Here is a 16,178-nt window from a genome sequence, read left to right on the forward strand (position 1 = left end):
CTGTTAATAACAGAAAACTAATTCATGAATGAGAGGTTATTTAGCTCTTAAAATAACATTGATTAGATTACCTATATTATTCTAAGCAAAACTAAAATCTATAAACAGTAATCAACAAAGACATGCATACAGCCACCTGGCTTTTTCCGAGTTTTCCCTCCCCAGTAAAGATGACACATTGTTTTTTAAACTCCTGCAAATTAAAAAATCTCTGCACCGGATTCTCACATTGCTGTTTGAATGCAAAGACTGCTGGGAGTAGGATGGGTGGATTTAAAAGCAGCATGGGGATTTTGTGAGTATAGCTTTTCAGAGCTTTCACAAAAATACAAATCCATCTGAAAAATTATGGTATGGGACTATATTACAAACAATATCCATTTTATGAAATTTCTCATTCTATGCAACAAAATTCAACTCTGCAGTGTGTCCCTTGTATCCTCAATGCATTTCTATACTATCAAATGAGTCTTTTCCTCTTCTCTGCTAAGAATTCCACCAAGAGAATTGAAATAGATAAATCATGCAAAAAAGCAAACACTACAGATTGGAATGAAGGATTTTTCTGGTAGAACTGAAGGAAATCATACCGTACAGCAAGATAAGAACTGATTTTGCTGTCCATGATTCAATGCCATTTACCATAGACCTTTTGCCCCCTATAAAAGACATTAGATGCAGAAAGGAGAGCTATGCACACAGCTCTTTGATTTTGAAGGAAGACTTGAAAACTAGTTTCTTGTATGGACATTAAGAGCATTTTAATCAGCAATTTAAGTATTAAACTTTTCCTTAACTCAGTGTAGTTTATCTTCATTTACACAACAAATTATAGTTACAGAACAAAATAATGTTATATATAGGCTTCAACAGTCCTAAAATAAAGCTAACATATATATAATCCAAGTAGTTAACAAGTAAAGCAGTGTTAACTAATCAAATCTTTTTATGTATAGTATGCATCTTCTACCATGAAGAATTGTACACTGTTTTAAAGCATCAATTGCAGTTTGATTGCAGTTTGTCTAAAATACTTTAACAAGCATTACAATAGAAATAATACATATTGCCAAAGATTTACAAGATAGCAGTCGAGTATCCTCTTCTGCCCACAACTGATGGAGGGCATCATGCCATCCTTAGCGAAATGAATGTTGACCAGTAATACAAACCAGCACCTTGGGATATGCTGAAATCCATCTCTGAAAATGAGAGTATCCAATACCCTCATTTGGGATGAAGCCAACTAGCACCAACATGAAATGGGGAGGGAAATCCAAACTTTTTAGGATTTGTTCAAACCATAAAGTATTGTGTCCTTTGGTTTTTGTAAACGTGTGTGCTCATCTGAAGCTTTGCTATTGGTTGATTGATGTCTGCACTGCTTGCTTGTGTTAAAGCAGTCTTTTGATATGTGTTTAATGCAAGTGACATAAGGTCTTAGCCTAAAGTTCAGAGGTCAAGGATTTACACATTCCCCCAAAGCAGTAACATCTCCCTGTGAGTCAACTTTACTCAAGCATTTCTGCAGCTGCTTCTATCAATAGTTGCCAACACTTAACTCCAGAGGCTGCTATGTTTTGAACAGCTGCCTTTTTTTAACCTGTCTTATTTGGGAGAGAGGATCGGTACAGGTAGCTCCTGCTATTACAGTGATGAAACGACCAAGGGCAGGTGTTGGCAACTCTACTTTCATTGCTGTCCTACCTTATCTCACTCCTATGTTAGCCATTGCTTTATAGGAAACATTATTCCTATATGCTAAATCTCTCTGCAGGCTCAACAATCCCTGTTCATACATCTTTCTATCCAGTGCTAGAATACCATTTCCGAAAACCTTTTTCTATTCAATGTAGACCTCATGGAATTATTGGTAAACCTGGCCTTGAGAACCAAACACCATTTAAAAGTGTGGCTCCTCAGCATTTTTAAATAAAATATTGAATAACCAAAATGTGGACTTGGAAGACAGTGCAGTTATTCGGATGGATCAAGCATTAAGCCTACCTTAGATGGAGGGCCCCCCTTCCATCCCCAGGAGACTTCAGATTCAGCAGGGAAAACTACTGGTGAAAGGAAGAAAGGCAAACTTAACTGAGTCTCTCCTCCAACTAGAGTCTCCCTCTTTCTGCTCCTGAAGGTTGGGAGCCCCTTCAGAACATTTGGGGTGGTGCTGTTGGAAACTGTGGGAGAAGAGAATCAGCAAACCTTGCAGTACCTCCCTCCCACCAGTGGGAGTGTTCTGTGTGGAACTCTCTCCAGATGTTGCTCCCGCTACGGAATAAAATCAGGTGGGCCCAATCAGGTGTTCGCCGGAGGGTATGCTGCAGACTTCTGGGGTTATAGACGATTATGCTGTTGCATAAATTGATGGGCATTTCAGGCAATGCCATTTGAAATGAAATCACTTGGTGCTGAACAGGTTTAATATAGGGTATGCATCAATACCTTTACATTACTGATATTGGTAAACACTAACTCAATTCTAGTATTGATCCATGTGGCTTGTATATGGGACAATGTTCTCCTCACTAGTGGCATTTTCTCCTCTTACTTGTCCTCATAGCCGCAATCTATTAGGAAGAACTGCTGGAGTAGCTCTGTGTTTTATATAGCATTTGCAAAGAAAAACTCCTGGGTTCATTTAGGAAAGGTTCATACTTTGTTCATACTTTGCTTTTTTCAAGAAGCACCGATGTAAAACAAGTGTACCTGTGACAAATGCAGGTGTTGCACAGAGTGCGGAGCTTTCCCTAGTAACCTGCAGTTTGGCGAACCAAAGCCAAAATAGCTGTTTCCATGATCAACTCACTGATGTTATTCTTAAATGCCTGAATATCTAATCACAAAGAAGTTTTATTTGGGAAAGTGAAATCTTAAAACCCAAGCTATGCAGTTGGTTGTGTCTATAGAAGTGCAGGGACAAGGTTAAAAAAGCAAAACAAAAAATCCAACTTGTCAGCACTGATACAGCAAATCCTATTTATCCAGGAAATAGCTACTGCACTTCATGCAGGAATACCTTCTAAGTTTGCAAAATCTGAGTGGTACTCATGGCCAGATCCTACAGAACAGGTGTAAAGCAGAATTTGCGTTATGCTCCAAATCTGTGAACTGAGATGAATATTTAACTGAGTTCTTTTTCTTTTAAACTGGTGCGGTGGCTGAGTTGCTCCAAGTTTCCAATTCTGCAGTAATAAAGGAAGTTTGGCAAGAATATCTTTCAAACTTTAGTAATGGATCGCAGAATGCTAAGCAGGGGTTCTTTCAGAAATAATTTTCTCTATGAGGAGCAGCAGCCATAGATGGAAGGGTTGATTGCAATGACCCAGTGTGTAACTGTTTTCTTCAAAGCAGAGGCAAGTAGCAGCATGTGTGGTTACACTTGTGTTATCTTTTCAGTTTGGAAGTTCCTCCTACATTCATCCATAGCCACAGTTTGTCTCATTCCTAGGGCTGCATCTTTTTTTTCTTTTTCGTTTTCTCTCCCGTTTGCATCTGTGACTATGAGTAACAGAATTGCAGAGCAGAAAACCAAAGTTTAGATGAGAAAGTTCTTTCTCCATGCAATAAGGCACACTACGCAATTTTTCTCAGTGCTGTTAATCCATTTCACACAATAGCATTAGCAGCGAGTATCATCCATTCCCAACTAATTCAGCGTATCCAGTTATACACTCCTGATGTTATGTTTGTCCTATAGGTCTTGGGAATGTTTTTTATCTAAAAGATCCATACATGACAGTATCCAGTATAAAAAGATCAATATATTACTGTTGAAGACAATGCTTTTGTGATTTTTTTCTCTTTTTGTATAAAAATTAGAAAAGATCAAAATATATCACACTATTATTTACACAGTCCATGCTTGTAGGATCACTGAAAAAGAACACAAAGAGGTTTTAAGTCACAAGCAAAGCATGCGTCTCACTCTCATCCATAGACACACAATGGCACTTTGTTCTTATGCTAGCTACTGGAACCACCCTGGAAATTTCTATGTAATTTTGGTTGGCCATAACAAAGGCATTAAACAACTGTGAAAAATAAAAGCAAGTCTCTGCTTTTAGATCCTGCGCATATTATATTTTAACAGTTTCTATAATCTGGTGACCAGCAGTCTTTCCCAATGAGGCTTTGCCTACAACACAGGATTTTAAGGAGCCTGGATGTTCCATTTGGAACCATCCTGTGTTTTCCATCCGCTGCTTCCATCTTTTTGCTTACTACAGAAAATCTATTAAGGGGAGAAAGATGGAATATTTACACAGTATGTTTGGACTGGTAACACTTGGAACTATCCATCTGAAAACATCCATGGTTGACTTTTAATTGAAGCTTTCTTGTCATATGTTGCATGGATTTCTTTGCAGAACATTTGCAGAACAGCTACGTGGTCCACGCCAGGGGTCCTCAAACTTTTTGAACAGGGGGCCAGTTGACAGGTGCCAGCGGTGGCCGTGGGCCGCCAAGGTGGTGCTGGCAGGGAGGCGCCGGTCAGTGTGGGGGTGGGGCATGTGCGCATGTGCACACACGCAAGGCAAGGCGGAGATGGGGGGCGGGGGGGGTGAGGCGCCGGCTTGTTCACAAGATTGTTTCCGAGCGAGTCCAAAATGATCTCCCCGCAAGCAAGCTGCCACCGGGTGTGAGTACGTGCCGACTTGCTCAGGAGGAGATCATTTTCTCCAAGCATTTCCAAAACAACCTCTACGTGAGCAAGCTGCACATGCCCAGCGAGTGGAAAACCTGTGGAGTGGGCCGGTTAAAAGGGCATGGTGGGCCGAATCTGGCCCGCAGGCCTTGGTTTGAGGACCCATGGTCCACACCTTCAAAATGTGTCAAGCCCTACAGGCTAAATGTCCAGGTGGGGCAGACTGCCCCTTTGGCAGAGCAGTCCTCCCCGTGACTCTTCAGTGACACCATCCCATCATCCTCTCCAAGGTAAACTTGCTAATCACCCACGTGTGTGATGCACAGAGACCATGGTTGCTTACCTCTAATTGCCATTCTTTAAGTGGCCACCTGTGCATTCACACATCCCACCAACTGGCCTGCTGGGTGTCAAACTGAGGAGAGCTACCCACCCACCCCTTTGTGGGGGGCACGGGGCGGGACCAGTGTGGTACAACACTCTTCCCTCAGTCTCTTCTCCGGGATCTCTAGGCAGTCTCAATGGAACTGTGGGAATGGGTGGGAGCCCCTCCCATGGATGCAAGGAGCAGGAAAGGGAGGGGCTCCTGCCCAAACTAACACTTAGCTGTAGAATCTTCCCAACAACAGGTTCCTTGCAGAGCCCTTATGTGTGAATGTACAGATGGCTACTGGAAGAACAACAGTAATAGGTATGCAACCTGACTTTCTCTTTCCTGATTCAGAGTGAAACACTGAGAAGGCTTCATTTTTCTTGTGTCACATCATCATGGAGCCAAATCTGTGTGACATGACCACATAATATGATAATTGATCAGGTGAGAAAATGTGCAGAAGAAAATCCTTGGTCCTTTTTTTTTTAAAGGGAGCAGTACAGAAGGGAAACACAATGGCTGTAAAAAGCCTTGAGAAACAAGTGGCATGCAATATTTTTGTGGGTGGAGATAGTTGGGAAGCAAACATTAATATAGCTTTAGTCTCAAAACCTGGCTAATTAAGGAAAGGGGGTTACATATTGAGGGAAGAATTCAACTCCTCCTCCACATGCTGCATTCAAAAATGTGTGTTTGCCACCATTATGCTCAGCTGGAAACATTTTGAAAACATCATAGTAAAACATAGCATGAAGGTTACTTAAAAGCAAGATGCAAAGTCAGCATAAAGTTGAAGTAAATCTAGATTTCTTTGCTATACATAAAACCAAGTATGAGGAACTTTACTGCATTAGTTTCTCGACAATATTATTTCTAATTATAATTTAAAAGTAGAATACTGGATTTCGAGGGACAACAATTTATTTTGTCATAATACAGTTTGTCCTCAGAAATTTAATAAATTAAAATAGAAACATTTCAAATCTGAGAGAAAATGTCAATCAGCAGCCATTTATTTAACATTGTAGATTGTGACTGTTTCTTTCCTCTTTGGTCCAGTCTCTCTCCGATGGTTGCAGTACATAGGAAGGTTTCATCACAGAGATCTAGATTTCCTCAATTAATTTTTCTTTTTATAAAATACCTTTAGAATGTATTGGTTCTATGTTATTTCTTTTGCTAAAGAACATTCTATGTTCAGTCATAAAAGAAAATCCCAGTTAGTCTACAATACCTTGTGCCAACATCCTGGTACTGGTAATCCATCTGGTCCCTGCAAAAAGTAATGAACATTTTTGTATTTTCAGACAGTGCTTAAGGATATAAGATAAATCTATGACCTACAAATATGACACCAGTTAATGGGAAAAATATTCATGCACAAACCAAGTACTTAGGAAAAAAATCACATTCTCTGAATAAACTTCACAAGACAGATAATCAGGGCTTTTTTTGTCATAAAACGAATGAACGGCGAACGGCGTTCCAGCACCCTTTTTTCAATGGATTTTGAATGGAGTAGCAGATCAGTGGCAAACATCATTAACATAGTGCCTGCAGGCTGCTATTGTGTCTGCTATCTGATAGTGAGAGGTAGCTGCTGGGGACACTGGCTGCTCCACTGCTTGCTCGGCTTGGGATTGGTGTGTGTGCTTACTGCCGGCGGGACGTGAGTTCTGGCACTTTTTTTTTTTTTTTTTTTTACAAAAAAAGCACTGCAGGTAACTACCAGAAAATACCAAAAGCCACTTTTAATAAACAGCTTTCCTGATTATAGTACACTTACCTGCTTAACTTGAAATGTTTTGGTTTATGCTGTAACGAATTTCATGGGGCAAATATTACGAGTTTCACCAAGATAGTGGAGGAACTGCTACACAACACACACTCAATTTTGATAAACATTTACACCAAAAATAGGCAGGCTTCAAGATAATGTTGTTGAGCTTAACTCCCTGACCGGATTTGCATTACACGACAACCCAACATGGGGGCCAGCTGTGCGGGGAGGTGTCATGTTGTCTGGGCCTGGAGAGTTTCTGTAGGGCTGGTATATTTTTTCACAAACCCATACCATTGTGAGCCAAGGTTCGTCCTTCGAGGCGTCAAAAGCTGCAGACCATTTTCTTTGCAAAACTTACTTTATGGCTCCCAAGTGCATATTACTCAGAACAGATCTCTGAACATGCACAGAGCAGTTTGTTTAATCCAATCTAGTGTTTACCTCCAGGAACTCTCCTTATGAACATGCCTGGGCTCCATCCTCTTGGGAGGGGCTTTCTGAAGGTGAGAACTCCTTCCCCTGCACACTGTACATTCAGTTGGGCATCCCACCTCTGCTGACACCCCACCATGGGGTCAAGAGCAGGGGGGCTGGTCTGTGTCCGAGAATTCCTCATCCTCAGGACTCCTCCCACTGGCTGTACATCCTGACATTTGCCGGGAACTTCCTGGCTCTGGCCTTGAGATAATCACCTCCTTCTCTTCGTGTATCTCAGAGTCTTGCCTTATCCCATCCTCCCCAATCTCACTGTAATTAGTTTCACATTTGGATACTGAATTGTCTTGGATGCAGCCAGAAGTTCATGAGAACGATTGTCCAAAACTGCCATCCTTCTCACAGGGAGTTATTTGTGCCATGGCAGGTTGTCCTGTTGTCCAAACCCAGAACTGATTATTGTGGCTTGCTCGAATTGGCTACAGAGCCACATGGCAAGAGCAGTAAAAGCCTGTGCTGCTTGCTCTTCACATCCTGCCAGTGACTGCCCTTCCACCAATGTCCGAATGGAGTCATTAAAAAAAAATCTGTCTTTGGTCTGATGCAAGTGTGCAAGTACAGCGGTCTGATAAGTGTAGTCTTGCCTGGTCTGTTTCCTTGTATGTTCAGCTGTCAAATGAGCTTTGAAGTGGAGTAGGCAACATAATGAAAATTGGTAAGATTTACATAAATGCTACTTAAAGGCCAATTTACACACACTTGTGAAGGACCAGAGAGAAATAAAAGGAAAGGGAAGGTTTCAGAAGCACTGAAAATGGCCTGGACAGGGTAAGATACTGTCCCCACACCATGCTTTTGATGCACTTGCTCCTTTGACACCCAACAAATACAGGTCTTTGCAGCTTTCCTAGGTTAATGTTCATGGTGTTGCATTTTGATAGTGTACCCTCCATGGCACATTGCCCAGGCACTTGGGCACTTGAAGGGGTTCTCATTAGAAGTAAAATCAGAGATGGCAAACATGATCTCCCCCCACAGAAGGGGGGAAGAGCCACAGTGAGTGTAAAAGGGCTTGCAGTCAGTGGGAGGCTCCAACCCAGCGATAATCATTCTACCATGCCACTGGGTTGTTGGCAGATGGCTGGCACTGGTGGTGGGCACTGGAGCAGCTCTCTGGTGGTGACTGTGACTAGCTTGGCAAATGCAGTAAAAGGTTTTGGCCATTTTGCTGCTAGCCACTTTCCGCAACATCCATTCATCCAAGTTTGGATGACTTGACAATTCATCATGGGTCCAACAACCCAGAGAACAAGTTGAAATGTCTTCTTGTACATGAAAAGCCACCCTGTGGGAATGAGGTGGCTTCACACAACATGACAACTCCTCTTGGCTTGCCACTCATGATGGATTGTCATGTTGAGCAAACCCAGTATTTCTCCAGATTGCAGCTATGAAACGGGGGATCATGCCCTTCCTTATTAGGGCATTTTTTAAATTTTCTTGGTGAAAAAAATGTATCATCATGCCAGAGTACCCCTGTGTAAGGGATTAACTAAGGTGACTGTGCATGCATATCTGTGGTCATACAGATGTTATAAGACAGAGAAGGGCCCCTTTGATATGTGAAATGAGAAGGGGGTTGTGGAAGTAGACACATGAATATCTAGAGTTGCCTTTTTTCATTCTAAAACCACTCAACCAGTATGTACAAGGAAGCTGTGTTTCACAACTCATGGCATCCAGGAAAATACAGTTAAATTAAAACCAAAACAACCTGATTATACAATGTGACAGTATAGTTTTCTGTTTCCACCTAAGCATTCAGCTGCCTGCCCCCTGCATTTCACTTGCTATTGGCAGCCGGAAAGGCCATGGCAGAGCAGGTGGCCAGCTACTGCTGCAAGGTGGAGGAAGCCAGAGGGCAGGGCTGAGAAGGCAAGTTTGAATACTCGCATAGCCTTTTGCTCTGATGATATTTTGCTGCTTTGTAAAAGCTGAACCTACCAAATCATGCTTGCCATTAGATGCTTTGTGTATTTTAACTACTGCAACTTTAATTCTCCTACAATCAGAAGACCAGGATATGCATTTTTTTCTTAAAGGGAGAGTGTGAGACTCAACAGGTGAAATCAACATCTTAAGAGAAAACACACTACTGTGTGTAATATTAAATAAAGAAGTAGCATACCCAAAGTAAAGCCAAACATGGAATTTAGAGTTGCGAATGGAGAGGATGCTTAATCTTTTCCTTACTTTAAATTGCTCTTGTCCTACAGCAGCTTTTTTCACCATGAGGTTTCAAATATATGTTTTTAACTAATATGTTTGAAACGAATATGTGAAATTCTCATGTGCATTTAAAATCTGGTTAGGGACAATGAGGGAAATAGTAGGAGGCAAACAGGCAAAGTGCCTCCTTCATACCCCACTCTAAATCCTCTCCCTCATGCAGCATTTTTTTAAAAAATAAGCCACTAGTGTACCGTTCCATCAGTTAACATGTAATGTGTAGTTAATTCCCAGATTGTCCATCTTGGCACACCCACTAGAACTATCTTCAGTGGTATTTCTTGAAAGATATGGTGGAATCCCCCAACAGATGATGCAGAAATTTTCCTCTCAAGGAAGAAAATATGAAAACATCAGATCTAGTTCGAGACAGCCCAAAGACTGGTAATAGATCCCCATGTGGTGCTTCAAAATTTCTACCATATCCTCTATTACTGCTTGTTCTTTTGTCTCAACTTGCCATTATGGCCACACTTCAGCTGGCCATGCAAAAATCACACAAAGCCAGTCTAATCAAGCATTCCTTTCAGGGCCACAGCACAGGCAGGGAAGGAGCAGTGCAGGACTAAGTTGTTCAGGGAACACCAATACCAAGAGGAAAAAACCATCTTACGTGAAAAACATTTGTATGCGACTGAACATCTAAAAACATACATCAGTGTACTACACTGTTTGCCTTCCTGGGCTCCAGCTGGCAAGCAGTTGCTCCTCCCTGGCAAAACCGTGACAGTGGCATGGAGCCCTGCATGGTCCAAATGCAAGAACCTGAGAGAGCGCTGGCACCCAGATCCTATGAGAACCCATAAAATTGTGCTCTGACGATTGGGCCGTCTAACCTGCCACTGTAGGTTCTGAGTGGCTTTAAGCCAAAATTCTGTCCTCCCCAGCACCTGCTACTTAAGACATTTTTAACTGGAGATACCAGGGAACAAGCTGTACAGCTCTCCAGACATCATGTACTCTATCACTGAGCTATGGTTTCTGCCCCATTCCCATCAGTATTAACAGTGAGATGGCTCTCCACAGTGTCTCAAATGATGCCACACACACCCTTCTGCTACTTGGCACCCATCTGCCTGGAATGGACTACAGCTCATACTAGCCTGCGAATGTTGCCTAAGACCTGCACTTCTCTATAGTGCTGGGTTTTTGCAGGTACCTGATAATCACATTCTGACACAAAAAAGCCTTTTCATCATTGTGTATGCTCCCACCATCCACAACTTTAAATAAAAGTATATGTGCCATCGTTTGTATCATTGAGAAAGGGATTTGCAGTTCCGGAGCAAAAAGATGAGCAAGAACGCAGAGAAAGGCTAAGTGGAAGAAGCCATGCAAGAGGAAAGAGAAAGAGGGAGATACTATACCAAAGGGCAGAGCATATTCACACCGTCCATCTCTGGTAAACCCGGCTCCCCTTTAAAAATGAACTGTTAATTGAAAATGGAGACATACAGAGAAAAGTTAATAGGAAAGAAATGAAAAAGAAGGAATAGAAAGAAATCTACTCAAACCTTACAGATTCAGGAATGTTTTGTGTCACTGTAGAATAGTGGTCAGAATGCTGGGCTGGGACTCGGGAGATCTGGGTTCCAACCCCACCCCTACCCCCCACTGGTGGGTACTCTCAGCCTGATCTGCTTCACAGGGCTTCATAGATAGGAGGAAGACTATATAAGCCACCTTGGGTTCTTTGCAAGAGACAAAAAGGCAGGATATATATATATATAAGAACCTGAAATAAATAAAACTAAAAGCACATTTGTTCCTCCTCCTCTCATCAACTGGCTGTTCTTTGATATATCAGAACATCATAAGTTGTACCTGTGGAATAGCCACTGCTGATGGAATGGATCTTCCACACCCTTTGTTCACCTCCCTGTGCACCTGACAAAGCTCTGGCATTGGAGGCTACAGAGGGGAGGAACGGATGTGGCAGTGCTATTCCAAGGATGCAGTGGTGAAGCTGGGTCCAACCTGCTGGCTAAAGGATTGGACAGAGAGTAGATTCCTGATGTTTTAGATGTCAACTTCAAGCATTCCTGACCATTAGCCATACTGATAAGAACTTCTGGGTACTGAAGTCCAAATCATCTGGAGAGCTACCTTCTGTGTTAAAAGTCAGGTTGCTTATACTGCCAGATTAAATCACACATCCTGTGATGTTGTTAAACACGCTTCACCTTTCTAGCAAGGACCTGGTGAACATAGTGTGGGGAAATGAACAGAGACTCACTTTTTCTCAAACAACAACAATGAAGACGAGCAAAAAAAAAAAAAATTCTCCTGTGTCTCAGATGATGAAGACTTAAAACAGCTTTCAGGATGGTCTGTGTGATGTTTCTATCCATCTGTTAAATATCAGCGAATATAAAGCAGTTCTGCCTAACTTGTGACACACCAGCACAAAAGCAGCCTGCCAGCCAAATGTTGGCATTGCCAAATGTTTTGACAACTGCTCCTCCTATTTTTGCTGACATCAGGCAAGCAAGCAGTGCCCCAAAGGATAAAGTTTAATTAGTCCTTAGTGGACCATCACTTGGGGCTGGTGGGCTGTTTTGTTTGGTGAGTCACAAGTTGCACAGGCCTGATTAACAGTAAGGCTCCCTTTCATTTGATGTCCTCTTTTTTGCTGTGTAGGTTCTGCAGTGCCACCCAGCTAGTTCAGAAGAGCCTCAGCAGAACATTATGCTAGAGCTGATGGGACACTCGACTCTCTGAAGTTCTGGCTGCATCTAGACCGTGTCTCTGTGAGCACAGACCAGACAGTGGGTTTGACAATGGGGCAAAGATGTGCAACTGCATCTGCATGGTGTCATGGCCCTGTACCAGTCATTCCACCAAACGGGGTTCAGTCTGGACCTTCACTTGGTCTGCTTCCTGCCCTCTGCATGCATTGCTGTCTCCTTGCAAAAAACTGCATTCATGTGTCGAGCCCCTTTAATCCTTCTCACTGTCAAACATGCAATCACGGTACACCAGATGCCATTGTGAATCCAAATATTTGAAATTACAACCAGTTGAGAGGGTCACTCTCATTAATGTCGGATTAGTATTGTTGAGCTAGGATTCGAGAGTAATCGAAGATGAATTTTTGTTTTTTAGCCAACTTAAAATAAATCACTAGTAGTTTTACAGGTCTATCAAAGTACCATGACAATGGTGTACTCCTACTGTCAAAATACTGCCTTGCTGTATCAACACAGAAAGGGATGCTAGGTTGCATGTGCACCATCAGTCATAAAGAATAAAAAGGCTTCAGACTTTACCAGACTTTACCATCTATTTTAGCAATATACAGTGGTACCTCGGCTCACAAACGCTTCAGTTCACGACCAAATTAGGCCGCGAACAAAAATTTCATAAAAATTTTGACTCAGGTCACCGAACTCCACATTGGGTGGCGACTGTGATCGCAGCATCTCCCCACCCCCCCGAGTGGGGAGATGGCTGCGATCATGCTGGGGGTGGTGGGGGGAGATGGCTGAGATCGCGCCCATCTTTCCTGCACAAGCGCAACCACGATCTCGAACATCTCGCCCCCCCAGCACAATCATGCCCGTCCCCCCCGGCACGTGCAGGGATGATGGGTGTGATTGCAGTCATGCTGGGGGGGCAGGGAGATGGCCGTGCTCATGCTCAGGGTGGGGAGATTGCCATGATCTTTGTTGTTCTTTGTCACTTTGCTTCCCATTTTTCTGATTAAAAAAAATAGTTACAGAACAGATTAACCTTATTTACATTGAACCTTATGGGAAAATTTAACTTGGCTCATGACCAGAGTCCAGGAATGGATTCATGAGTCAAAGTACCACTGCAGTAGTGTACTAAAATTTAACAAAGTTGTGCCTATGAAATCCTACTGTGAAGAAAGCCTTACTATCTCTGTGTCCACATTCCTTCTATGAGGCCTATAACATTGAATTGGTAACTTATTTTAGCAAGTTTCTAGCCCTGAATAAATATAAAAATGAACAATTGACAGGAACTGATGATTCCTGATTAATATCGTGTACTCTGTTCTTTTACCTGGGACATGAAAACAACCCTTCCCCCTTCAAAGTAAATTGAAACGACAACAAAGTATGTATGAAACTTTTATCAGAAAAAATGTGTTTTCTGGACTGGATCAAGACTTAGTCATTGTATATTTAATGATTTCCATGGGTTCTTCTCTGGATCAAACTTTCCCTTTTCAGACTGTGATGGGACACCTTGGAATAATATTCTAACCCCACAATATAAGATGCATGTTTTTCAAGATGATAAAAAATTAGAAATCCAAATTAAGTGAGGCAAGCATGTTTTGAAAATGCATCTGTGAAATGTTACATAGCTTGACTTATGCTTTTGAAATGTATCTGCAAAAATAATTTAAAGGCACACTCCTACGCAAGTTTAGGCAGAACTGACATAATTCTTGGCTAGGGCATGCTGGCAAGTATAGGCAGTATATATGTATGTACAGTATATCACAGAAGTGAGTACACCCCTCACATTTTGTAAATATTTTATTATATCTTTTCATGTGACAACCCTGAAGAAATGACACTTTGCTACAATGTAAAGTAGTGAGTAGACAGCTTGTATAACAGTGTAAATTTGCTGTCCCCTCAAAATAACACACAGCCATTAATGTCTAAACTGCTGGCAACAAAAGTGAGTACACCCCTAAGTGAAACTGTCCAAATTGGGCCCAAAGTGTCAATATTTTGTGTGGCCACCATTATTTTCCAGCACTGCCTTAACCCTCTTGGGCATGGAGTTCACCAGAGCTTCACAGGTTGCCACTGGAGTCCTCTTCCACTCCTCCATGACGACATCACGGAACTGGTGGATGTTAGAGACCTTGCGCTCCTCCACCTTCCGTTTCAGGATGCCCCACAGATGCTCGATAGGGTTTAGGTCTGGAGACATGCTTGGCCAGTCCATTACCTTTACCCTCGGCTTCTTTAGCAAGGCAGTGGTTGTCTTGGAGGTGTGTTTGGGGTCCTTATCATGTTGAAATACTGCCCTGCGGCCCAGTCTCCAAAGGGAGGGGATCATGCTCTGCTTCAGTATGTCACAGTACATGTTGGCATTCACGGTTCCCTCAATGAACTGTAGCTCCCCAGTGCCGGCAGCACTCATGCAGCCCCAGACCATGACACTCCCACCACCATGCTTGACTGTAGGCAAGACACACTTGTCTTTGTACACCTCACTTGGTTGTCTCCACACACGCTTGACACCATCTGAACCAAATAAGTTTATCTTGGTCTCATCAGACCACAGGACATGGTTCCACTAATCCATGTCCTTAGTCTGCTTGTCTTCGGCAAACTGTTTGCGGGCTTTCTTGTGCATCATTTTTAGAAGAGGCTTCCTTCTGGGATGACAGCCCTGCAGACCAATTTGATGCAGTGTGCGGCATATGGTCTGAGCACTGACAGGCTGACCCACCACCCCTTCAACCTCTGCAGCAATGCTGGCAGCACTCATACGTCTATTTCCCAAAGCCAGACTCTGGATATGACGCTGAGCACGTGCACTCAACTTCTTTGGTCAACCATGGCGAGGCCTGTTCTGAGTGGAACCTGTCCTGTTAAACCGCTGTATGGTCTTGGCCACCGTGCTGCAGCTCAGTTTCAGGGTCTTGGCAATCTTCTTATAGCCTAGGCCATCTTTATGTAGAGCAACAATTCTTTTTTTCAGATCCTCAGAGTTCTTTGCCATGAGGTGCTATGTTGAACTTCCAGTGACCAGTATGAGAGAGTGAGAGCGATGACACCAAATTTAACACACCTGCTCCCCATTCACACCTGAGACCTTGTAACACTAACAAGTCAAATAACACCGGGGAGGGAAAATGGCTAATAATGCCCAATTTGGACAATTTCACTTAGGGGTGTACTCACTTTTGTTGCCAGCGGTTTAGACATTGATGGCTGTGTGTTGAGTTATTTTGAGGGGACAGCAAATTTACACTGTTATACAAGCTCACTACTCACACTTACACTGTTATACAAGCTCACTACTCACAAAGTATACTCACTACTTTACATTGTAGCAAAGTGTCATTTCTTCAGGGTTGTCACATGAAAAGATATAATAAAATACTTACAAAATGTGAGGGGTGTACTCACTTCTGTGATATACTGTATGTATGTATTTCTAAACATGCATAGGATTATGGCCTAAATCCATAACTGACTGGATCAAAAAGGTGCATTAAATATGCTTCCCTGTTGTATATTTTCCAAATAGGACAAAGGTAAGCAATATTCTAGGATTATATAACACAGAACAAAGTCTTTACCAGTAACTTCACTGGAACTTTAAGTAACCAAATGGAGCTAGTCATTTGGCACTGGTCACCGACTCACAAGAAGCATCACCGGTTATGCCTACCTCAAGGAAAAAGTAGCTCATCATAATACATAAGTCACAAACTGGGCTTATCAAATTTGTGCCTCTACAGTAGAAACATAGTACAGACTACGCAAAATGTTGGCTTCTTCTTTACATCCTGCATTTCAAGTTCTAACATTGCTCACTGTCCTATGTATTGTTGCCACAAGCCCCAAGCACAGTATCTGTTGCTTGTTAGCTATAAGATATAATTCGCAAACAATATAAGATAATGGATCCATAAGCCTTACACATCT

The 16,178-nt window shown here is 42.3% G+C and overlaps 1 protein-coding gene across 1 annotated transcript in view; it reads right to left on the reverse strand.

Moving 5' to 3' along the window:
• Nucleotides 1–3,450: 3,450 nt before the first annotated feature.
• The window catches only part of COL23A1 (collagen type XXIII alpha 1 chain), a 406,477-nt gene continuing 393,749 nt past the window's right edge, over nucleotides 3,451–16,178 (reverse strand). Inside the window, exons 30-32 of the mRNA XM_044454607.1 lie at nucleotides 10,899–10,961; nucleotides 6,259–6,297; nucleotides 3,451–3,504 (exon numbers count right to left, since the gene is read on the reverse strand). Of these exons, the coding sequence (XP_044310542.1) occupies nucleotides 3,451–3,504; nucleotides 6,259–6,297; nucleotides 10,899–10,961 (156 nt within the window). The remainder of the gene's footprint in view (nucleotides 3,505–6,258; nucleotides 6,298–10,898; nucleotides 10,962–16,178) is intronic.

This window comes from Varanus komodoensis, unplaced genomic scaffold (assembly GCF_004798865.1).
Source record: "Varanus komodoensis strain SLA01 unplaced genomic scaffold, ASM479886v1 scaffold7_3, whole genome shotgun sequence".
Classification (NCBI taxonomy): domain Eukaryota; kingdom Metazoa; phylum Chordata; class Lepidosauria; order Squamata; family Varanidae; genus Varanus; species Varanus komodoensis.